Source organism: Lissotriton vulgaris, chromosome 8 (genome assembly GCF_964263255.1).
Source record: "Lissotriton vulgaris chromosome 8, aLisVul1.2, whole genome shotgun sequence".
Lineage (NCBI taxonomy): Eukaryota > Metazoa > Chordata > Amphibia > Caudata > Salamandridae > Lissotriton > Lissotriton vulgaris.
Window position 1 is genome coordinate 228,341,948 of NC_141696.1, and position 25,198 is coordinate 228,367,145.

Genomic DNA, 25,198 nt, shown 5'->3' on the forward strand with positions numbered 1-25,198 from the left:
CTATAGGATATACAATGAGTGCATTTGTTATAGCTTAAAAAAAATGTTTGCACAGTAACATATGTTATGCACTTTGTAAATAGATATGGACTGTAAGTGCCTATCTAATTCACATTGTTTAGCTTGTTGTAAGTAATATCAGTGGAGTAGCAGTTCTAATTAAGGTGGGATATGTTTTTTTAACCATTTTTTCTGAAGGTATAAGACAGATGAATTTGCTCCAAAACATAGAATGAGTGCATGTGGTATAGCTTCTGTAAACAAAAATTTTGCACAGTAACATATGTTAGGCATTTTGCTCAATTTGCTATGGAACATAGAATGAGTGCATTTGTTGTAGTCTCTTTAAACTAAATTTGCTCAGTAACATATCTTATGTACTTTGTAAATAATAATGCAAAGACAAGATAAGGTGTACAAATTTTATTTAAGTAAATATATTTACTATTATTGTATGAAAGCAAATTAAACTTTAATTAAAATACTGTTTTTTTTGCATTTTTTATGAAACATAATTTGAATATTTTCTTTTTTTACTTATATTTACAGTAAAGTATTGTCCTTTTTTACAACTCATGTATTTTTAGTATGTATCCGTTTTGAAAAATGACATTAACATTTTTTGGCAAGTTAGGCATTAGAGCTTCTTGAATGTCGTCAATGTCGGCTGGTATATTGAAGAAGTCCATTAGAATAGTGTTATTTATTTCCACAGATGTAAATTTTCGGCGTTCTCAATATGTACATTTAGTGTACAGTGTTCCTGATTTGCAGTTTCTAGCCCATATATAGTCAGATTTATTTCTTATTCTGGTGGTTGTATTTTCTGTGAAGGAAAAAGAAAAGAGTTAGTTGATTACATATGTTTGAACTTCTTTTCTTTTTTTTATTCTTTTTTCTTGTGTTGACCTAAGGAAAAATTTCTTGTTACATGCAGGCTTAAATCATGCTAATTAGTGAAGATATTTTAAGAAAGGATAGATGTGAGTAAAGATAGTGAAAAGGTATAATATAGTGTGTATAATAGAGGATTAGAGACTGTTTTGTAATGTTATAGCTACTTTAGTAAAAATACGTATTAATAAATAGTGACTAGTAGGTACTAGTTTTGTGTTTTAGAGTAGTATTGTAAATAGTGATTATAGTTAATAGTGCATTGTGAGTAGAGTTTTTGAGTTATTAGTAGAGTGTGTATGAGTTCTTTAGTGCATTGTCAAATTTTTTTGGGAGTATTTAAGTTATTGGCGTACTAGTATAAAGAGAATTAGAAAGGGACAAAGAATTGTGTACTAAAGTGTTAGTATTAAAGTCATATCTGTAAGTGATAGTTGGGCATTATTAGTAAGTTATTCTGAAATAGTGAATGTTATTTTTCCGTAATAATGTGTTTTTTTATGGTGTGGGTAATAAAGAGAGAGTAGTAAAGATTGAGTAGTAGATTTATTAGGGGAGAGTATTAGTGAGTTTTATATAGTGATTAGTAGAATATGTAGTATAGCTTAACCGATTTAGATAGTGAGTATTAGAAGAGAGTTCGAGGGAATTGTAATTAGTGAATATAGAGTTCGATAGTGTTTTAAAAAGTAAATAGCATAGATTGAGTAGTAGAGCAAGGTATTAATAGTTTAATAATTTGTACTTACTTGAAATTGTGTATTTCTTGTTGTGTTCAACATTTTATTGCTGTTAAATTCATGCACTGTAAGGTGCGTCATCTTTATGTAGGATCCAATTTCTATCGGGAAGTCTGTGGCATCTCTCCAAAGAGTTATTTTCACTGAGTCCGTTGTATCTTTCACAGTTATTGATTTAAGTTTTGTATCTTGGCCAGCGATAATAATTGTTTTTGTTTCTTCTTCCTGTAAGACAAAAAATTGGTAATAGAAATTTGTTTATTATGTTAGTGTTGGTGTGTAAGAGTGTGGGTGTTAAAGAGTGGGTGTGAGTGTGTTGTAGTAGAATGTGTGTGTTAAAGAGTGTGTGTGAAAGTGTGATTTTTTATGAAAGTGTGTGCGAAAGAGTGTGTGCGAAAGAGTGTGTGCGAAAGAGTGTGTGTGAAAGAGTGTGTGCGAAAGAGTGTGTGCGAAAGAGTGTGTGCGAAAGAGTGTGTGCGAAAGAGTGTGTGCGAAAGAGTGTGTGCGAAAGAGTGTGTGCGAAAGAGTGTGTGCGAAAGAGTGTGTGCGAAAGAGTGTGTGCGAAAGAGTGTGTGCGAAAGAGTGTGTGCGAAAGAGTGTGTGCGAAAGAGTGTGTGCGAAAGAGTGTGTGCGAAAGAGTGTGTGCGAAAGAGTGTGTGCGTCAAAGAGTGTGTGCGTCAAAGAGTGTGTGCGTCAAAGAGTGTGTGCGTCAAAGAGTGTGTGCGTCAAAGAGCGAGTCTGTCAAAGAGCGAGTTCGAAAGAGTGCATTTGCGGAAGAGTGCATTTGCGGAAGAGTGCATTTGCGGAAGAGTGCATTTGCGGAAGAGTGCATTTGCGGAAGAGTGCATTTGCGGAAGAGTGCATTTGCGGAAGAGTGCATTTGCGGAAGAGTGCATTTGCGGAAGAGTGCATTTGCGGAAGAGTGCATTTGCGGAAGAGTGCATTTGCGGAAGAGTGCATTTGCGGAAGAGTGCATTTGCGGAAGAGTGCTTTGATGAAGAGTGCTTTGATGAAGAGTGCTTTGATGAAGAGTGCTTTGATGAAGAGTGCTTTGATGAAGAGTGCTTTGATGAAGAGTGCTTTGATGAAGAGTGCTTTGATGAAGAGTGCTTTGATGAAGAGTGTTTTGATGAAGAGTGTTTTGATGAAGAGTGTTTTGATGAAGAGTGTTTTGATGAAGAGTGTTTTGATGAAGAGTGTTTTGATGAAGAGTGTTTTGATGAAGAGTGTTTTGATGAAGAGTGTTTTGATGAAGAGTGTTTTGATGAAGAGCGTTTTGATGAAGAGCGTTTTGATGAAGAGCGTTTTGATGAAGAGCGTTTTGATGAAGAGCGTTTTGATGAATAGCGTTTTGATGAATAGCGTTTTGATGAATAGCGTTTTGATGAATAGCGTTTTGATGAATAGCGTTTTGATGAATAGCGTTTTGATGAATAGCGTTTTGATGAATAGCGTTTTGATGAATAGCGTTTTGATGAATAGCGTTTTGATGAATAGCGTTTTGATGAATAGCGTTTTGAAAGTGTGTGTTTGTATTAGTGTGTTTGTGAAAGAGTATGGCTGTGAAGTGATGGAGATAGTAAATAGTGGTTGTGAAAGTGTGTTTGTGAATAGTTGTTGTGATAGTGTGTTTGTGAATAGTTGTTGTGATAGTGTGTTTGTGAACAGTTGTTGTGATAGTGTGTTTGTGAACAGTTGTTGTGATAGTGTGTTGGCGTGTAATAGTGTTTGGGTGTAAGAGTGTTGATGTGTAAGAGTGTTGTTGCGAAAGTGTTTGTGCGTATGATTTTTTGTAATAGTATTTGTTAAAGACTGTGTAAGTGTTTTGTAAAGGGTGTTGTATCTTGTGTGGGTGCAATAGTGTGCTAGTGGTAAAGAGTGTGTGTCTTTAATATTGTTCTAGTTAAAGACTGTGTTGTAGAAAGTAGTGTGTGTAAGAAGGGTGTATGTGTAATAGTGTGTGTGTGAAATAGTATGTAATAGAGTGTTGTTTTGGAACTGTGTGTATGTGAAACAATGTTTGCTAGTTTTTGTTTGAAAGATTGTGCGGTAAGTATTGTGTGCAAGAGTGTGTGTGAAAGAGTGTGTGGTATATAATGTGTGTGAAAGGGTGTGTGTGATAATTTTGTTTATTTTTATAAGCTTACCTCTGCAATTGTCCCAGAAATGCTCATTAATGAGCGTAGTGAAGCTGTTTTAACTGTTTTTATAGGTGATATTGGTGGAGCAGGGGGTTGTAGGATATATTCTGCCTCTTGTATAATTTCTTGAGGTATAGTTAAGGGGATCATGCGGGATATTTTCGTTTGTTTCGTGATGATAATCACATTGTTTTTGGATAAGAAATTTCGAATCATAATAGCTTGTCCTTCTTTAGTTTGCTGGTAAAATGGCTCATTGTAGCATGTTGCTTTAATGAAACTACTTTCATCAGCTAGAGCTAGATGATACATGACTTTGTTCTCTTGTTTAGCATTTGTATAGTTTGTTTTTGTTGAACATTTTACAATGTTGGCTCTGATTGTTTTTTGGTACGGTTTGTTGTCTTCATGTTTAGATTTTTTGAGGTCTTGTAAGGAAATCATCTGAAACGAGAGTAAATGTTAGTACACATTCTGAACATATATGTTTCCCCTTTTGCTATTACCTGTAATAAAATGTTATGTTATGTTATGTTAGCAGTTTTGTAAAGCGCAACAGCTGCCCTGGCAACGGGGCGTCCCGGCGCTAGAACCATCATAACCAACTGGGAGAAAAAAAGGAGAGAGAACCTACATGGGGGGGAAGAGAAGAGTTTTGATAGCTTTGCGGAAAGCCAGTAGGTTGTCAATGCAGCGGATGTGGAGGGGGAGGAAGTTCCATAGTTTGGACCCTAGCAATCTGAAGGAGCGTCCTCCTATGCGACAGTACTTCGTGTGGGGGACCAGTACTAGGTGTTGCCCTTTGGAGCGGAGGTTGCGTTGGGGATTGTAGGGCGTTAGCAACTGGCGAAGGAGCTCTGGTCCCTCAGCACTCAGAATTTTATTGGCAAAGATGAGGGCCTTGAATTGGATACGGGCTTCTACCGGTAGCCAGTGTAGTCTTTGGATGGTGGCTCTCGCGGAGCACCTTCTCGGCAGACCTACTATAGCCCTGGCGGCGGAATTCTGAATTCGTTGGAATCTCTTGATCTCCGCTTTGTTAGCTCCTAGTAGCAGGACACTCGCGTAGTCCAGCCTAGACAAGATGGTCGATTGTACGATGAGTTGTCTCGTTTTGGAATCGAAGAAGCCTAAGATGGGATGAAGGCTTCTCAGCAGTCCAATGCAGGTCACGGCAACTTTTTTAGTGTGAGCCTGGAAGCTGAGTGTCGAGTCCAGCCAGACTCCCAGGTTTTTTGCCAGATTTTTAGGCGGGGGGGCTGGGCCCAATGAGTGGGGCCACCAAAGGTTGCTCCAGCTGTTGGAATTTTTGCCCATGAGCAACACCTCAGTTTTACCTCCATTAAGTTGAAGGCAATTGGCTGTCATCCAGTTGGCGACGGCGGTCAGTCCATCCCTGAATCTAGTGGCATTGGGAGAGGGAGCCTCATTAAGGCTGATGACCAGCTGAGTGTCGTCGGCGTATGATACCATTATGAGGTCCCATTTTTTAGCAACTTCCGCCAGAGGTTGCATGTAAAGATTAAAAAGGGATGGGCTGAGGGCAGAGCCCTGCGGGACTCCTTGGCCTATATCTTGGGGTTGGGAAATGAAGGGGGGGGGGCGATACCTGGAAGGATCTGTTCGTGAGAAATAGCATGTTAATGAAGTGTTGGCATTTTAAATTGCCACCCATAATGCTTTGTGATCACTATAATATGATTCTAATGCACCTAATGATGTGATCTAGTGTTGAATTGTAGTCTGCTGTGTATTGTTGTATTTTTTGCTGGCATTGAAATTGCTGCAGCATATATTCTAATAGCAAAGTTCTGTTTGGTGACATTTGTGTTAAATCTATATTGAAGTCTCCCATGATGACATATTTCAAATTTGGATACAAGTTAATTATTCTACTTAAAACTTGTAATAATGTCTGCAAAGGTACATGTGGTGGTTTGTACAGTATAATAAATAAGTATTCAGAATCATTAAGCTGCTGAGTGAAAAATAAAAAGTCAATTTCGTGTTGTGTTTCATATATTGGCGATAAAAGCATGTTTTTCTTGTAATATATGGCAATACCATGCTTTGTTTGCTGGTTGTGAAATATATCAAATACTAGGTGATATTGTTCTATTAAGAACGTATTCTTATCTGTTTTTCTAGTTGTGTTTATTTCAGTGAGGCATATAATATCACTGTTCATGATATTTTTGTCTGATTTAATAGCAGTGTAATTTCTTTGCAAGGACCGTATGTTATGGACAATTATATTACACTGTTGTTTATAGCTATCTAATTGTGGTACTGATATTTGTAATTGCATGTGTGTTCTTAAACGTGTCATTTCTTCATGTACTTTTGGATGTACAGCTATTTTGTCTTGTTGAAAGTTTCTAATGTATATGTTGGCTAAAGATTTAGCTCTGCTTAAAGCTACATAATGCATATGATGGTGGCGGGGCGGTATGCACGCCCAGGTTTCCAGCATTTCTAGAAATTCAAACTGGAGAGGGAAAGTAGAAAGGAGTACAGGCTGCAGATGAAGAGGGGGATACAGGCTGCGGAGAAAGGGTCGAGACGGTTGCAGGGTGCAAAAAAGAGGGCGCGGGTGGCACAGGAAGGGTGTACAACCTGCAGAAACAGGAGTGGAGAGAGAGTGGTGCAGGCTGCTGAAAAGGGGGTGGTGAACAGTCAGCTGAGAAAGAAGGCACAGGCTGCAAACAGGGGTGAAGTGGAGCGCAGGACCCAGAAAGGGAAGAGAAGTGGGCAGGCTGGAGGCGTGTGGGACAGGTCACAGTAAAAATTGGAAATACGGGGTGCAGGTGAACTTAAAAGAATTGAGAAGGGTGCAGACTAGGAGGGAAGGAAAGGGGGCTTAAAACAATGAAGAGAGGACAGGAGAGAGGATCGGAGCGAGAGAAAACGGGCAGCGAAAAGGCGAGGGAGGAAGTACATGAAGCAACAGAGAAGAGAGTAGACAAGAGACGCTGGGATGGGTTTACCAATACCAACAAACAGGGCGGTGGAGACCAACGGAGGAAGAATGATGTGGTAAAAAGGAGATGAAAAGATAAAAACATATGGATTGGGAATTGGCGAGATAGGAGGAGCGGCAGTTTAAACAAAGTGGGAAAGGCAGAAGAGGCAAGGCCACTGCTGAGTGCCAGGGTGCTTTTTACGAGTGAGCTGAGTTTTCTCATATAGCGCTCCCTGTGACTTGTGGCACTAGGTAGAGGTGGGACTCTCAGCAGCCCAAATGTTTGCACAGGGTGATCCTCCGAGCTCAGTTTTGTCCTCGCGTCCTCTAGCCATGACCTACCAGCCCCACTCAAGGCGCTACAGGCACGGGTCAATGGGCATTGGGGAGATGCAGAAACATGGGACACGGATGCATGTTGGCATGACGGGCACAGAGACACACTCATGTGACTCTGTTATGCACCAGTGTTCGGACAGCCTGTACTCTTGTGTGACCCTGTTGTTCACTAGGTATCAACACATGGTGTGCTCTTGTACAAGGATTTAAGTGTGCCACGTCTCCGGCATACTTTTGAAAACCGACTTTGAGACGGTTCCACTCCAGGTTCTATTTCCACGTCCTCCACTTTACAGGCAAAAAACGATCGACTTCTGAATAGCACCATAACAAGCGCCCGCCATTGCCTCGATAAGACTCACTCACCTGAGGGCTGAGGCCTGGCCTGCCACCTGAAGCTTCTCAAGTCCGACATGCGCACTTTTAATTGGGCTTCACAATGCGCATGACAATAGACCAATCCCACCCTGAAGAGTGCGCAGACGCAGAGAGTGGAGGAAACAACTGCGCGCTGCGCACCTACCACCATTTCCTCTTTAATTAATGAAGGGCCTTAGACTGAGGGCCCGCCGGGGCCAGCTCTTGAGCAGTTAAACCTGTGCACTATTTAATAAATGAAGAGCTGCCTCTGAGGCCCGGCCGTGCATAGCATTTAATTTTTTAAGAGGCCAATCGTGCGGAGCAAAGGGGCCCCCTGGAGCGCGAGGCCCACCTTCAACGCGTGGGCTGCGGGGGCCTGTGTTACGCCCCTGCCCCGAAGATGTAGAGGTGAGACCAGGAGAGCGTTAAATAGGTTAGTGCGATGATCGTCTTCCGGGTGGGCGCGGTCGGGCTACGTGTGTAGACCAATCGGGGAGTCATGCCGTCATCTGACGATTATTGGCACGTGATCTCGTAGTTGTTGGACCAATGTAGACTGTTGTCATAGTGACAGCAGACTCAAAGATCAACGCCTTAAGTGAAGCAGTTTGACTTGCTCCTGATAGTGGTTGTCTACACCATTGGACACTCTTTTCTTGTTTATTTGAATTACTTTGGGGCCCTTTATGGAACTCCTTCTGTTTACCCTTGTCCCCCACCTCTCTTCTTGCGGACCCTGCCCACCTTTGGCGGAGTCTCCCACATGACACTTGTGGACCCGTGTGCTCATCCAGCGGTCCGCCTCTTCAGCAAGCTTTCTAGGGTTAGTCAGCCTACTATCAATCAGGTGCTGGTGCAGCTCTGGAAAACAATTACTGGACAAGTGCTCCCATGCAATCAAATCGAAGAGCTCCTAAAAATCATTAACTTTGCTGCCCTTCACCCACCCATTTAATGCTCTTCAAAAGAAAGTGACATATTCCACCCAGGTACTGTCCATACTCTCAGGGCCCACCATGCTAACTCATGGGGAACCCTTCTCCTCACTGACTACAAGAAGGGAACTGGTCTGTGTGGTGTGATAGATAGACCGACAGTGTAAGAGCAACTGCAGTTCACCAATAATACATAACTCACACAATCTCAGGCTTGAGTGTGGTTTCCATCAGCCCACCCATTTGGCGGAACTTTGTCATCTGGAAAACCATGAGAGCTGGGTCACCTACAGCCAAAGATGGTACGTGGGCGTAGATACTGGGCCTCCTGCTCTCAAAACAATCTCAGCCTTTTTATTTGTTCAAGGTACGTGAGGACTGATGGAGTGCAGTGCAAGTGAAAAGAACGTGTGTGTAATAAAAATGACTAAGGGCCATATGTATGAAGCCAAAAATCAGTCGCAAACGCTGCGATTCATTAAAATAGAGTTTGCGACAATAAAAATAGCTAATCCCAATGTATCAAGGCAAAAATAAGGAATCGCAAATTAGCGATTCCGAAACGTTGCGCTTGGTGAAATGGAGGCTTGGTCAGGTGCTCCAATCGAGAGCCCGTTGTTAAGGGGCCCGAGAGTTTGATGACACTAACAACCAGTTAAATTGGCAAAAAATCTGAAAGGGAGGGATATTGGATTATCCCTAAGTTATGAGGACGTAAGAACAACAGAGGGCCCCTGATAATCATTTTATCACAGAGTTCCAAGGGATGTCGTCATTTAATCCGAGGATGTGGGTTCCAAGTCTGTAGACCCAGCGCTGTTCTTTTTCGAAGAGGAGGTGGTTGATGTTGTTACCATTACTGATATGTTCAATGACTGTCCGTTGCATATCGTTTGTTGTGTGGTTGAGTTCTAAGAAGTGTTTGCTCATCTTGGTTGTCGATTTTGTACATCTGATATTTGATCGATGCTCACAGATTCTCTATTTGACCCTTCTGCTGGTCATGCCTACGTAGCGTAGTTCACAAGGACACGTAATGAGATATATTACGTTCTGCGTGTTGCAATTGGTATGGTCTCTCTGTATCCACGTCTTGCCAGGCTTGAGTTGTAATGTTTTTGAGTGCGTTGTCAAGTGGCAAACACTGCAGTTATAGCACGGGAAGTGGCCGACCACTCTCGGAAGGCCCCAGGTGTCAGTCACCGATCTTACTGTTTCTGCAGTCTTTGGTTTCGGTCGTGTATGGACCAATGCATCCTTTAGGCTGCAACCTTTCTTAAAGGAGAAGAGAGGTTTTTCCCAAGTTTTATGAGTACTCAAAAGTATTCTCCAGTTCTTGTTGATTTGATTTTTTTTTTATCAAGTTTGACAGTGAACTATGTGTCGTTACACATGTCAATGGGATTTCTTTTGTGTTATCGACCCTGTCCTCAAGTAGCGCTTCCCTTGGCTGGTTACGTGCTCGTTTGTAGCCTTTGTTCAGGATTGTTTTAGGGTAGCCTCTGGCTTTGAGTTTCGTTGTGAGATCAGTAGATTGAGTTTTGAAATAATGTAGTTCAGAGCAATTCCTCCTAAGCCGTAGGTACTGGCCGTAGGGCAGATTTTCTTTTAAAGGTCAAGGGTGAAAACTAGTATACTCCAGTAGGTTGTTTTTAGCCGTTGGCTTGCGATACGTCTTGGTGGTAAACCTTGTTCCCGAAACTCGGATTGTTACATCCAAGTAGGTAGCCTCAGTTTTGCTGGTGGTATATGTACATTTAAGATTGGAGTCAAGAGTGTTGACCCAAGTAAGGAAGGCCTGTAGCTGTTCATTGTCACTGGTCCATACAACCAGGACATCGTCTATGTAGCGCCGCCAGATTCTGATGGACGCAGAAAAGGGGCTATCTGGTTGCAAGATGTATTTTGCTTCAAAATCTGCTACATAGAGGCCTGCCACACTGGGGGCAAATGTGCTGCCCATAGAAGTTCCAGTGCATTGGAGGAAGAGGTTGCCTTTGTAGGAAAAGAAGTTCTCTTTAAGTGCCAAAGTAGCACAATCCAGGATGAATTTCTTAGAAGCTTGGTAGTTCCAAGTGACAGAGTCTAGTGCTGCTCCCAGGACCCTGATGGTATTGTCCTGGGGAATGCTCGTGTATAAGCTCTCAATGTCAAGCGTGACTAGTGTCACAGTATTTTCGATGAAACTCACGTCCTGGAGTAACTGGAGGAGGCTCTTAGTGTCCTTAAGATAGGTTGGGGTACTTTGGACTATCGGCTTCATATAATGGTCGCAGAAGCGCGATAATGGCCAATCCCTGAGACGATCGGGCGTCGGGGTGTTGGCATCCGATTTTTATGCGTCTTTGGAAGTGTATAGAAATAGGGGGTAATATTCTCATTGGTGCTGAGAAAATACGCCTCATTTTTTGAGATTTGTCCATCTTCTTCTACTCTTCTTACTAGTGCCGAGATCCGTGTTCTCAGGTCCTCTGTGGGATCTGTCATCAATGGTTTGTAGTTTTTCCTTTCGTCAAGAAGTAGTCGACATACCTTATCATAGTCAACAGCGTTCTGTATGACAAGGCCACCGCCCTTATCTGCTGGCTTAATTGTGATGCTTTGGTCGTTTTGCAGATCTTGTAGTGCACGGTATTTTGCAGTGGTAAAATTATTGAAAATGGTTGGATCTTGGCAAGTTTCAAGGTCCAGAAAAACTGCCTGTTCAAATGCAGTGATAGCTGCCGGCACTGTGTGTGGCGGGGGTTGAAAGTTGAACTCAGTCTGAGTCCAGTGTCACCATTCCGAAGGGCTTCATTAGGGTCTTCCTTGCCCTCAAAGAAAGCCTTGAGTTTTAGCTTCCTAAAGAAAGCGGCAAGCTCGCAATGGAGTCTGAACTTGTCCGGTCGGGATGTGGGGATGAAGCCTAGTCCTCTTTCTAAGACCTTGGTTTCAACCGGTGATAGGATTTTGTCGGAGAGGTTGGTTATCAAGCTCAGATGCTGCTCGTTCCCGGCTGTTGGTCCTTGTTGCGGGTGTGGTTGCTCACCGTGTCCTTGTCTTCCCAAGACACTTGGTTCGTCCCTCTTCTCTTCCCTCTTATTCTCTCCTGCCCAAGTCTAAAAAAGGCTGGCCATATTGGGGAGCGAAATTGGTTGGTGGCATGAAGCCTGGGTTCCATCCCATCATTGGATAAGGCGGTTGGTGGAAGGGGAATTGTTGTCCCATACCCACCATTTGTGGGGGTATCGGCCATCTCTGTGATTTGTTGTGATATGCAGGCTGCCCTCTGGTGTTGTGGTTTCCTTTTTTACCTCTCTATCTCCCTTGTTTATAGGAACCAGTACTTGAGCCACTGCTATTTGATGAATCATCATCCGATTGGTCAGTGTTACTTGGGTTCCTAGTGGGTGGTGTAAAAGAAGCCGCTGAGTAAGGGCAGACCTTCTCAAATTCGATTTTTGCTAAATCTTTTTGAAACTTGGTGACTTTGGCTTGCATTAAGTTTTCTTTGTACTCATTTAGATCTTTGTTGATTTCGTCCAGCTTTTTCTTGAAACCTGTAATTGTTGTTTTAAAACTGGCCTCAGTCTCTTGAATTTCAACCAGTAGGGTCTCGGAAAGTCTCAGAGCTGTTTTAATTATAAGGACGAGCCAGTTGCGGGTACAGTGCCACGCGATCATGGCCCATTCTTTCCTGAAGGTGGCATCATTAAGGAAAATCCTAGGGGCGTTGGTGACTAATAGCCCTCTAGGACTGTGTTCTTAAGGAGGTACTGTTTTAGTGTGGTACCATGGAGAATGGTACGTATTCTGTCGCGTTTGACTTCAGTGAGCTTTTCCCATTCAGAGGTATGGGCTATTGCCTGCGAGATTGCAGGGTCAGCAAATAGGTTCGAGTCAGACAAGATGTCAGCTATCTCTGACTCGGAGTACGTTAAACCCAGGTTCGACATAGTGACCACACGGTAATGAGAAATAGTTTTAAAATTGGGAAAAAAGCCAACCAAGGTAGGCTTGGGTAAGAACAGCTCTCACAGCTCTGCGCTGCTAAGTACGTCCAAACAAAAAGAGAGGCAGGGAGAGAAGTGTGACACTCTTATTCCCCGGTATTAATCAAATAAACAAGAAAAGAGTGCCCAATGGTGTAGACAACCACTATCAGGAGCAAGTCAAACGGCTTCACTTAAGGCGTTCAGGAAAGCCCTCACTCACCACCTAGTGATGACATGCTTTATCATCGGGCCCCACAAAAGAGACAGAGTGTCTCTTTTGTGTGCTACGACGCCAGATTTTACTGCGGAGCGGGTTGGTGAGTTCAGGCAGTGTTGTGTAAAGAGAAATAGTGAGTGATGGATGGTTAAAAGTAGTCCGTAGTGTATCAAAAATTAACTTTATTCTGGAGATCACTAGGGACAGGATAATTAAAAGTTATGTGTAGGAAATGCGTCCACACTTAATTAAGTGGTAGTTTCCTAGTAATCAGTCGACATGTTTCAGCCACGAAACTGTATGAATTTACCTGCCATTCATCAGGACTTCAGCGTGTACTAAACCCTGGTGGAATGGACTCTCTAAGGCCCACCCTAACCTAGGGACATGAAAGTGAAAATTAAACGAAAAAGGGGTGTAAAAGTGCAAAAAATTAAAAAAAAATGTTTTCTTCCTAATGACTCCTGGTTTAGGATTCGTCTTTTCGGTTTCTGCATCCGTGGAAAAAAAAGACAGGGACAGACATGTAGGACAAAACATACATAGAATATCGATGTTGATCGCTCATGTCAATCCAAAGTGCTCCAGTGTGTGGTTTACGAGACAAATTGTGGTAAAGTAACAATATAGTTATCACCACCTTGGTCTCAGACTTTGAACGCTAAAGGTGGGTAGTGCTGTGTTAAATACGTGCTATTAAAGGTAGTTAAAAAGGAAGGGTATTTCCTTGATCGCTATCAAAGTAAAATGCAGGCGCAATCGCGCTAACAGGTTAAAATTTCTCACTTATGTGGTGTTCAGGATTCACACCATGGGTCACAGGAGGGGGGTGGAAACGTAATTGGCACACCCTGCAATTTGTCGAAACAAAGGGAGTAAACGTACAGTCAGTCGTATAACATTGGGTAGGTACTTAGCTCAGTGGAGTAATCAGTAGACGTTTTTCGCTTCTACTCACGTTCTCGACGCTCGGCACCCGCTGTGTACCTGCATCTACCCTCGACTGGACCCCGAAGCAGTGGCGTAACGAAACTGACGGGGGCCCCCCTGAAAAGTGCATGGAAGGGGCCCCCAACACTTCTGACCCAGTCAAGAGCTCTCATGCCCACCTGTGTACAGTGCCAGAGGGGTCCCCATTGAGCTCGGGAGGCCCACCCGCACCGCGGGGGCTGTTTTTACGCCATTAGTGTGCACCACGCTTGACAGTGACCAGCACTATTTCATTGAGGCACTGATATACCCGCTGCTCTGCAAGCAGGTGCGGCCTGCTACCTGACAGCTAAAGTTGTAAGGATCTCCGTGGAAAAGGAGTTTAATCATTCTAAACACACTGCTTGTATATGCCCATCTCTTTGATTACTGCTTAACCTTTTTGCCTTGTAGGGTAATGTAAACGCACATTCACAAAAGACATTGTGGAATACGTAAAGCAGTACTCCAGTAGTACTACTTCACATACTACAAAATGCAATTCACAAACCCAAGGCCAGAGATTTCGAACCCTGCTTATCCAGTCTTTTCCGCACATATGTCTGCGCCCTGTGGCTGAGATGATCACACACATACGTGTAGGATTTAGTAGTCAATGTGAGTGATGGAAAATAGGGAATAATTGCTACAAAATGAGTGGGATTTACAGAAATTTAAAAGGGTTTAGGGAGGGAAGTGCTGATATAGAACACACAGCCATAAAAGAGTAAGCCATTCGCTAATTCACAAAATACACTTCAAATTCTACTACAGCCCCAAGAGTGACAAAATAGGGTTAAATGTCTGTAATGTTCTCGAACCCAGACATGGTGTAAGTCAAGCACCACACGTGGCCTGCCTCTGGAATGGAAACACTTCCACTGGAAGCATTAGAGGTAGGCTATAACACTATCACCCCATAAGGGCTAATTCTACATTTTATTATTTTGAATATATTAGTCATACATTTTGAATAAAGTCAATTACATTTTAACTTAGTTTAAAAAGTCTAATAAACAAAATCAAATTAATTAAAACCATAACTTATAACCAAGTGTTACAAATTGAATAAAAATGCAGGCGAGGGTAGGTAATACTTTTAAAATAATATTTTAAAAATGAATTAATATATTTAAATTAACTTACAATTGAATACCAGGGTAATTTTAGGAGGTAGTGGCTTATATCTTTTTCCATTAAGTAGTCATAGGTTAATATTATTTGTTTAAAAGTATGTTCTATTTTTGTTTTTCATTAATTTGATTTGCTTAAATTAAGATTAATAAACATCCCTGTGTTTTGCTATAGGGAGATCTCAATACAGGTGGAGGAGTTCTCCACAAACAGGACAAACGTTACTAACAGTAACTTTCATATATAAATTCAGTCGTAGGAGTCTTCCTCACCCCTTATAAGAGGTCGGAAGCTGTTAAGTCTAAGTCTACACCTGGGATAAATCTACACTTGGAAATGGTAAACATAAAAGGTGTAGAGATTTACACCCATATGTAATTGTAGAGCTACACATGAGTGGATCTACACATATAAACTTATTTTTGTGAATTTGGCCTATAGTGTGCATTTCGAGGTGTAAAAGAAAAATGAAATACCACCACTTTAAAGGGGTGCAGAATTTCTCTGTGGAGATATGGTTTTAAAAAGTACAATGCAGATTTTCATGATACATAATCATGGTAATTGTTCATCTGCGGTCAATCTCCCTGAGTAAGTATGATGCAGCAGGTGCACTTATAATAATAACATAATTTTAGGTCTCATCCAAGACAGCACATTTGTTGTCTCTTGTCTGACCTTTTGTCTTCTAATAGTGGGCTCAGAAACTTTATCTCTTACCATTTGTTGGCTTTATTGTCACTCTCGTGTGCTTCTTTTTCTTGGTCAACTGCCATAGGCTTTCTTCCTCTTTGTGTATTTTTCCCTCCCCTGAGGCATGATCGCGTTACTTGTGTCCTTTAAACACTCATTTTTATAAGGTGCTACTTTTTTCCTTGTGGTTAAGCACTCTACATCGCCCGCCTGTACTATTCACCTCGGTGTTCCTCCAGCCAATTCTCTGCTGTACATCTGATTATCCCCAGCATCTTCCTGCCACCCGCTGTTGCCTGTCTGCTAGCCCTGAGCACCTCCCTTCTACCCTTCTTTGTCTGTGTGCTTGCTCCCAGTCCTTCTCTACAGCCCACCATTTGTCCGTCTGCTTGCCCCACCCCTCCCCATCATCCTCTGTTGTCCATGTTGATCCCCATCCACTCTCCTGCCATTGTCTGTGTTGCCCCCCACATGCCTCTTTCCGCTGTCTACGCTGCTGTACAACATGGTTAAATAAACATTAACGTCAATACCTCTTGTAGGAGACACCTATTGGCTTTGCTATTGCTTGTTTACTCTAGTGCTGCTTCTTAACACATTTCTGCCACTTGTAAGCACTGTAAATAAGAGGTTTTCTATCACTCAGTTTAACGGCACTCAATCTACCGACCTTCAAAAAAAATGAGGGCTGGGGTAACTACCTTCCGGCATAATTGAAATATACAGATTTCTTGCAATTCCATAACTACTCTATGGTGCATCCGTTGTCGCAAAACATATTGTACAAACAAATGTCTGTACTTATTGTGTCATCGCAATGCAGAGTGTGAGTAGCTACACAATAATAATCCATGCAGAAGAGTAGAGCACACAAAAGTACACCAAGCATCTTCTCACACTAAAGACCAATCGGGAAAAGCTTAGCAATAGGTTGCAAGGATGCTACATGTATTAAGTCTATTGAAAAACTGCTGTACACACACAAAGGCACATAGTCTTGAAAATACAATGGCAAATCGGATCCCACTTGGAAGTCCGAGACAGCCGCAGGAATTCATAGTTTTTTTCCATCTAAACCTACAAGTGAGATGCAGAGGTAACAATAATGAGTAGCTCACCTACAGGTTGTGGAGGCAGTTTGGGGAGTTACTGGAGAGGCTGTGTTCAGGAGTTCACTTTTGGCAGCTGCTTGATTCTGATGAATTTTGCACTCTCCGTAAAAGGGCACAGCAGGGTTACGCAGGGTGGCTGGCTGGATCTTGCTGCAGTGGTGACCTGAGACTCCTGTGAGCAGAGTCCTGCTGGTCACTACTGGTTCAAAAGCGCTCATGTCCCAATGCCTGGTGTAGGGACGTTGTTGCTGCGTCATAGAAAAAAAGGGAAATCCAGAGAGAAAATGTCTCTCTTTAAAGGATTTCCCTTACAGGTACAACGATCACCTATGCGACCTCATGCTGTAACGTTTCCAGCAGTGAAAACATGCGCACATCTATTTTACACCAGTGCGTATACTCAAACCTGACACTACAGAAAAATAAGCATTTGTAATGCAATAGGTCTCGCATTTGTGAAATTTTAAGCTATTGGTAATGTCAATGCCTTTTATTTATGTTTAAAAAAAAAAACATAGATAAAAGGTTTGTCGTTTACAATGCCAGTAGCTCAAAATCTCGCAAATGTGAGACGTATTGCATTACAAATGCTGGTTTGCATAGCCTTGAACAAAAGGAAATACAAAGTGTGTGGATTAGCTAGCTAGGTAGTTTGACCTGTAACTCTTGTAAATGTGTGTATACGCAAACACAATGTCTACATAGCCTTAGCAATTGCAGGACCTCCACCTTTTGCCCCTGTCCCCCTCCTCCCGACTCCGTCTCTCTAGTGGGAGCAGACAGCGACCTACTCCTGGGCATGACTGGTAGTACAAATAAATTATGTCAAACTTCAGAGGCGTCTGAAAGGTGAGCATATCCATAAATGCTGGCAGCCCTTTGAGAGGGGGTGGGGGGTGGCAGTACGAAGGGGGCTCCATGTCCGCGCATATCTTTGTGTTGTACAGTTTAACTAAAACCAGCTCTAATCTTACCTCATGCCCTGCCCACCCCTTTTCTTTTTCTCTCACGCCCCCTCGGAGGCATAGCCCATCACCTTAGAGGCCCCTGGACCCCAGGAGCGGGTCTCAAGAGAACCCGGCTCCCCCCCCTGCCCCTCCCCCTTACACCCCGAGAGTCCCTACCTATCAGACACCTGGTGTTCCATCGGAGGTGGCGGGGCGGCATGCACGCCAAGGTTTCCAGCATTTCTAGAAATTCAAACTGGAGAGGGAAAGTAGGAAGGAGTACAGGCTGCAGATGAAGAGGGGGATACAGGCTGCGGAGAAAGGGTCGAGAGGGTTGCAGGGTGCAAAAAAGAGGGCGCGGGTGGCACAGGAAGTGTGTACAACCTGCAGAAACAGGAGTGGAGAGAGAGTGGTGCAGGCTGCTGAAAAAGGGGTGGGGAACAGTCAGCAGGGAAAGAAGGCACAGGCTGCAAACAGGGGTGAAGTGGAGCGCAGGACCCAGAAAGGGAAGAGAAGTGGGCAGGCTGGAGACGTGTGGGACAGGTCACAGTAAAAATTGGAAATACGGGGTGCAGGGGAACTTAAAAGAATTAAGAAGGGTGCAGACTAGGAGGGAAGGAAAGGGGGCTTAAAACAACGAAGAGAGGACAGGAGAGAGGATCGGAGCGAGAGAAAACGGGCAGCGAAAAGGCGAGGGAGGAAGTACATGAAGCAACAGAGAAGAGAGTAGACAAGAGACGCTGGGATGGGTTTACCATTCCCAACAAACAGGGCGGTGGAGACCGACGGAGGAAGAATGATGTGGTAACAAGCATTTACAATGCAATGGTTTTGCCTTTGTTAAAGTTTGAGCTGTTGGCAAAGCTCTTTACCATTTTTTTTTAACATAAATAAATGGCATTGTTATTTGCAATGCCACTAGCTTTATCTTTCGCAAATGACACCCACAAACACCTACAGAGAGTCCCCAACACACACCCACACAGAACCCCCCCACACACTGCGAGCCCCCCCACACACACTGTGAGCTCCCTCCACACATTGTGAGCCTCCCCTATACACTGCGAGCCACCCCCTACATAGAGAGCCCGCACACACCGAGAGCCTCCTCCACACACTGAAAGCCCCTCCCCTACACACTGAAAGCCCCCCCCCCACACACAGAGCCCCCCGCCCACACACAGAGAGCCCTCCCCTTGTTTGGCAATGTACACTAAGCCCTTAAAGTTTTATAAAGCTTTGGAGAGAGTTATTTGCAACTGTTCATTATAAAGAATATATCCGTTTCCAACTATACAATGGTGGACAATATATCTTATTCAAGCCACTCTCAGATGGACGCAGGCAGCTGCTTAGAAACCTTTTTAAACAGCATACACAATGATGTCAAGGTCTTAGAATGCGAGTGCACGTACTGTTGTAAAACATGAATAAGGCACATGAGGATGACACACAGAACCATGCATAGGCACAATATTGCACAGTGACTTTACTAGTTTAAATAACCATATAACTTCTGAAGAATATGAAGATTGATGTATAAAAGGTTGCATGGATGAATGGATGTGTGAAAATGTGGGTGGATGATTGATGGGTGGATGGATAGAAATGTGGATGTCTAAAGGATGGATGTATGGATGGAAGGATGAAAGGGTGGATGGATGCAGGATGGATTGTTGACAGTGTGGATGAATGGATGGAAGGATGCGTGGAAGGATGAAAGGGTGGATGGAAGGACGGATGGAAGAAAAGGTGGATGTATGGATGGATAAAATGTTGCATGGATGAATGATGTATGGATGTGTGAAAATGTGGTAGGATGAATGCTGTATCTCATTCACATTGTTTAGCTTGTTGTGAGTATTATCACTGGAGTAGCAGTTCTAATGAATGTGGGATGTTTTTTTTTTTACCATTCTTTCTGAAGGTATGACAGATGAATTTGCTACAGAACATAGAATGAGTGCATGTGGTATAGCTTCTTTCAAAAAATTTTTTGCACAGTAACATATTTTAGGCATTTTGCTCAATTTGCTATAGAACATAGAATGAGTGCATTTGTTGTAGTCTCTTTAAACTAAATTTGCACAGTAACATATCTTATGTAGTTTGTAAATAATAATGCAAAGACAAGATAAGGTTTCAAAATTTTATTTAAGTAAATATATTTACTATTATTGTATGAAAGCAAATTAAACTTTAATGAAAATACAGTTTTTTGCATTGTTTATGAAACACAATTTGAATATTTTCTCTTTTTACTTCCATTTACAGTAAAGTATTGTGTCCTTTTTTTCAACTCATGAATTTTTAGTATGTATCCGTTTTGAAAAATGACTAACATTTTTTGGCAAGTTATGCATTAGAGCTTCTTGAATGTTGTCAATGTCAGCTGGTATATTGAAGAAGTCCATTAGAATAGTGTTATTTATTTCCACAGATTGTACATTTTCGGCGTTCTCAATATGTACATTTAGTGTACAGTTTTCCTGATTTGCAGTTTCTAGCCCCTATATAGTAAGATTTATTTCTTGTGGTGGTTGTATTTTCTGTGAAGGAAAAAGAAAAGAGTTAGTTGATAAACATTTTTGAAGTTATTTTGTTTCTTTTTTTTTTTGTTGTGTTGACCTAAGGAAAAAATTATTGTTATATGCAGGCTTAAATCATGTTAATAAGTTGTGAAGATATTTGAAGAAAGGATAGACGTGAGTAAAGATAGTGCAAATGTATAATATAGTGTGTATAATATAGGATTAGAGACTGTTTTGTAATGTTATAGCTATTTTAGTAAAAGTACGTATTAATAGTGAGTAGTAGGTACTAGTATTGTGTTTTAGGTAGTATTCTAAATAGTGATTATAGTTAATAGTGCAGTGTGAGTAGAGTTTGTGAGTTATTAGTATGTAGCATTTACAATGCAATCTTTTTGCCTTTGTTAAAGTTTGAGCTATTGGCAAAGCTCTTGACCTTTTTTTTTTAAACATAAATAAATGGCATTGTTATTTGCAACGCCACTAGCTTTATTTTTCACAAATGACACTCACAAACACCTACAGAGAGCCCCCCAATACACACCCACACAGAGCCCCCACACACACTGCGAGCTCCCTCCACACACTGTGAGCCTCCCCCACACACAGAGCCCCCCGCCCACACACAGAGAGCTCTCCCCTTGTTTGGCAATGTACACTAAGCCCGTAGAGTTTTATAAAGGTTTGGAGAGAGTTATTCTGCTACTGTTCATTATAAAGAATATATTCGTTCCTAACTATACAATGGTGGACCATATATCTTATACAAGCTACTCTCAGATGGACACAGGCAGCAGCTTAGAAACTTCTATAAACAACATACACAATGAGGTCAAGGTCTTAGAATGCGAGTGCACGTATTGTTGTAAAACATTAAGGCACTTGAGGATGACACACAGAACCATGCATAGGCACAATATTGCACAGTTAAAGTTTGAGCTATTGGCAAAGCTCTTGACATTTTTTTTAACATAAATAAATGGCATTGTTATTTGCAATGCCACTAGCTTTATTTTTCGCAAATGACACTCACAAACACCTACAGAGAGCCCCCCAAACACACCCACACAGAGCCCCCCACACACTGCGAGCACCCCCACACACACTGCGAGCTCCCCCACACACTGTGAGCCTCCCCCACACACAGAGCCCCCCGCCCACACACAGAGCCCCCTGCCCACACACAGAGAGCCCTCCCCTTGTTTGGCAATGTACACTAAGCCCTTAGAGTTTTATAAAGGTTTGGAGAGAGTTATTCTGCTACTGTTCATTATAAAGAATATATTCGTTCCTAACTATACAATGGTTGACAATATATCTTATACAAGCCACTCTCAGATGGACGCAGGCAGCTGCTTAGAAACTTCTTTAAACAACATACACAATGAGGTCAAGGTCTTAGAATGCGAGTGCACGTATTGTTGTAAAACATCAATAAGGCACTTGAGGATGACACACAGAACCATGCATAGGCACAATATTGCACAGTGACTTTACTAGTTTGAAAAACACCATAACTTCTGAAGAATCTGAAGATTGATGTATAAAATGTTGCATGGATTTATGATGGATGTGTGAAAAGGTGTGTGGATGTGTAAAGGATGGATGTATGGATGGAAGGATGAAAGTGTGGATGGATGCAGGATGGATTGTTGAAAGTGTGGATGAATGGATGAAAGGATGCGTGGAAGGATGAAAGCGTGGATGGAAGAAGGACGGATGGAAGAAAAGGTGGATGTATGGATGGATAAAACATTGCATGGATGAATGATGTATGGATGTGTGAAAAGGTGGTGGGATGAAAGGGTGGGCGTATGGATGAATAGATGATAGGGTGGATGGATGAAGGATGGATGTATGGATGGGAGGATGAAAAGATGGATGGATAGATAAAACGTTGCATGGATGGATGTGTGAACAGGTAAGTGGATGAATGATGGATGAAAGGGTGTGTGGATGGATGTATAGATGGGAGAATGAAATGTTAGATGGATGTATGGATGGAGAAAATGTTGCATGGATGAATGATGGATGGATGTATAGAAGGGTGGATGGGTGAAAGATAGATGTATGGATGGAAAGATGAAAGGGTGGGTGGATGGATGTATAGATAGGAGAATGAAATGGTAGATCGATAGATAAAAGGTTGCATGGATGAATTATGGATGGATGTGTGAAAAGGTGGGTGGCTGTATGATGGGTGCATGGATAGAAGGGTGGATGTGTAAAGGATGGATGTATGGCTGGAAAGAAGAAAAGGTGGATGAAGGATAGATGGATGGAAGGAAGGATGAAAGAATGGATGGATGTGTGAAGGTTTGAGTGGATGAATGATGGTTGGATGTGATGAGGTCTAACAGGCGCATTTATTGTTGTCCAAAGTTGAGGAGTACCAGTTTCTAGAAACTTTTGTTGGAAGGGGTCCTTATGCCTAAAAATCTTTTACAAGTGTGTCTCGCTATCAAAAATTTTGAAGACCTCTGCCCTACATACACTTACACAGAGCTCCTCACACACCCACCCAGAGCTCTTTTCACACTGCAAGCTTTTTCCATACACTGTGAGGCACACACACTGCGAGCTCTTCTCACAAACGGGGAGTTTCCACACACATTGCGAGCTCTACAGACTGCAAGCCCTACACCCTGCAAGTATACACTGCAAGCTCAACACACTGTTTGGCATTGTACATGAGGCCCTCAGTCTATACTGCTTTGGAGAGGTATTTTGCAACTGTTTATTATAAAGAATAGATTCTTTCTTAATTTTCCAAAAAACTGATATTGAAAGACACTTACAGGTGTAAGTCTTTTTGAAGTAACTTGTTTTTTGACTATTTTCTTTCGAAGCTCACAATGCTTATTGTTGACTTGAATTGCCCATATTACAAATGTAATGTGGGACAATATATTTTAGAGGAGTTCCAATGAACTTGTGATTTGTAAATTTTTTTACTATTCACTCAGAAGTTAGAAGACAGATGAACTTGCTATAGGATATACAATGAGTGCATTTGTTATAGCTTAAAAAAAATGTTTGCACAGTAACATATGTTATGCACTTTGTAAATAGATATGGACTGTAAGTGCCTATCTAATTCACATTGTTTAGCTTGTTGTAAGTAATATCAGTGGAGTAGCAGTTCTAATGAAGGTGGGATATGTTTTTTTAACCATTTTTTCTGAAGGTATAAGACAGATGAATTTGCTCCAGAACATAGAATGAGTGCATGTGGTATAGCTTCTGTAAACAAAAATTTTGCACAGTAACATATGTTAGGCATTTTGCTCAATTTGCTATAGAACATAGAATGAGTGCATTTGTTGTAGTCTCTTTAAACTAAATTTGCTCAGTAACATATCTTATGTACTTTGTAAATAATAATGCAAAGACAAGATAAGGTGTACAAATTTTATTTAAGTAAATATATTTACTATTATTGTATGAAAGCAAATTAAACTTTAATTAAAGTACTGGTTTTTTTGCATTTTTTATGAAACATAATTTGAATATTTTCTTTTTTTACTTATATTTACAGTAAAGTATTGTCCTTTTTTACAACTCATGTATTTTTAGTATGTATCCGTTTTGAAAAATGACATTAACATTTTTTGGCAAGTTAGGCATTAGAGCTTCTTGAATGTCGTCAATGTCAACTGGTATATTGAAGAAGTCCATTAGAATAGTGTTATTTATTTCCACAGATGTAAATTTTCGGCGTTCTCAATATGTACATTTAGTGTACAGTGTTCCTGATTTGCAGTTTCTAGCCCATATATAGTCAGATTTATTTCTTCTTGTGGTGGTTGTATTTTCTGTGAAGGAAAAAGAAAAGAGTTAGTTGATTACATATGTTTGAACTTCTTTTCTTTTTTTTTTTTCTTTTTTCTTGTGTTGACCTAAGGAAAAATTTCTTGTTACATGCAGGCTTAAATCATGCTAATTAGTGAAGATATTTTAAGAAAGGATAGATGTGAGTAAAGATAGTGAAAAGGTATAATATAGTGTGTATAATAGAGGATTAGAGACTGTTTTGTAATGTTATAGCTACTTTAGTAAAAATACGTATTAATAAATAGTGACTAGTAGGTACTAGTTTTGTGTTTTAGAGTAGTATTGTAAATAGTGATTATAGTTAATAGTGCATTGTGAGTAGAGTTTTTGAGTTATTAGTAGAGTGTGTATGAGTTCTTTAGTGCATTGTCAAATTTTTTTGGGAGTATTTAAGTTATTGGCGTACTAGTATAAAGAGAATTAGAAAGGGACAAAAAATTGTGTACTAAAGTGTTAGTATTAAAGTCATATCTGTAAGTGATAGTTGGGCATTATTAGTAAGTTATTTTGAAATAGTGAATGTTATTTTTCCGTAATAATGTGTTTTTTTATGGTGTGGGTAATAAAGAGAGAGTAGTAAAGATTGAGTAGTAGATTTATTAGGGGAGAGTATTAGTGAGTTTTATAGTAGTGATTAGTAGAATATGTAGTATAGCTTAACCGATTTAGATAGTGAGTATTAGAAGAGAGAGTTCGAGGGAATTGTAATTAGTGAATATAGAGTTCGATAGTGTTTTAAAAAGTAAATAGTATAGATTGAGTAGTAGAGCAAGGTATTAATAGTTTAATAATTTGTACTTACTTGAAATTTTGTATTTCTTGTTGTGTTCAACATTTTATTGCTGTTAAATTCATGCACTGTCAGGTGCGTCATCTTTATGTAGGATCCAATTTCTATCGGGAAGTCTGTGGCATCTCTCCAAAGAGTTATTTTCACTGAGTCCGTTGTATCTTTCACAGTTATTGATTTAAGTTTTGTATCTTGGCCAGCGATAATAATTGTTTTTGTTTCTTCTTCCTGTAAGACAAAAAATTGGTAATAGAAATTTGTTTATTATGTTAGTGTTGGTGTGTAAGAGTGTGGGTGGGTGTGAGTGTGTTGTAGTAGAATGTGTGTGTTAAAGAGTGTGTGTGAAAGTGTGTTTTTTTATGAAAGTGTGTGCGAAAGAGTGTGTGCGAAAGAGTGTGTGCGAAAGAGTGTGTGCGAAAGAGTGTGTGCGAAAGAGTGTGTGCGAAAGAGTGTGTGCGAAAGAGTGTGTGCGAAAGAGTGTGTGCGAAAGAGTGTGTGCGAAAGAGTGTGCGCGAAAGAGTGTGCGCGAAAGAGTGTGTGCGAAAGAGTGTGTGCGAAAGAGTGTGTGCGAAAGAGTGTGTGCGAAAGAGCGTGTGCGAAAGAGCGTGTGCGAAAGAGCGTGTGCG

At 41.2% G+C, this 25,198-nt stretch overlaps 1 protein-coding gene across 1 annotated transcript in view; it reads right to left on the bottom strand.

The window, feature by feature from the left end:
- Positions 1 to 805: 805 nt before the first annotated feature.
- Positions 806 to 25,198, bottom strand: part of LOC147696912 (uncharacterized) — a 232,242-nt gene continuing 207,849 nt past the window's right edge. Inside the window, exons 4-7 of the mRNA XM_086936089.1 lie at positions 24,585 to 24,800; positions 3,782 to 4,219; positions 1,644 to 1,859; positions 806 to 826 (exon numbers count right to left, since the gene is read on the bottom strand). Coding sequence (XP_086792215.1) covers positions 806 to 826; positions 1,644 to 1,859; positions 3,782 to 4,219; positions 24,585 to 24,800 — 891 coding nt within the window. The remainder of the gene's footprint in view (positions 827 to 1,643; positions 1,860 to 3,781; positions 4,220 to 24,584; positions 24,801 to 25,198) is intronic.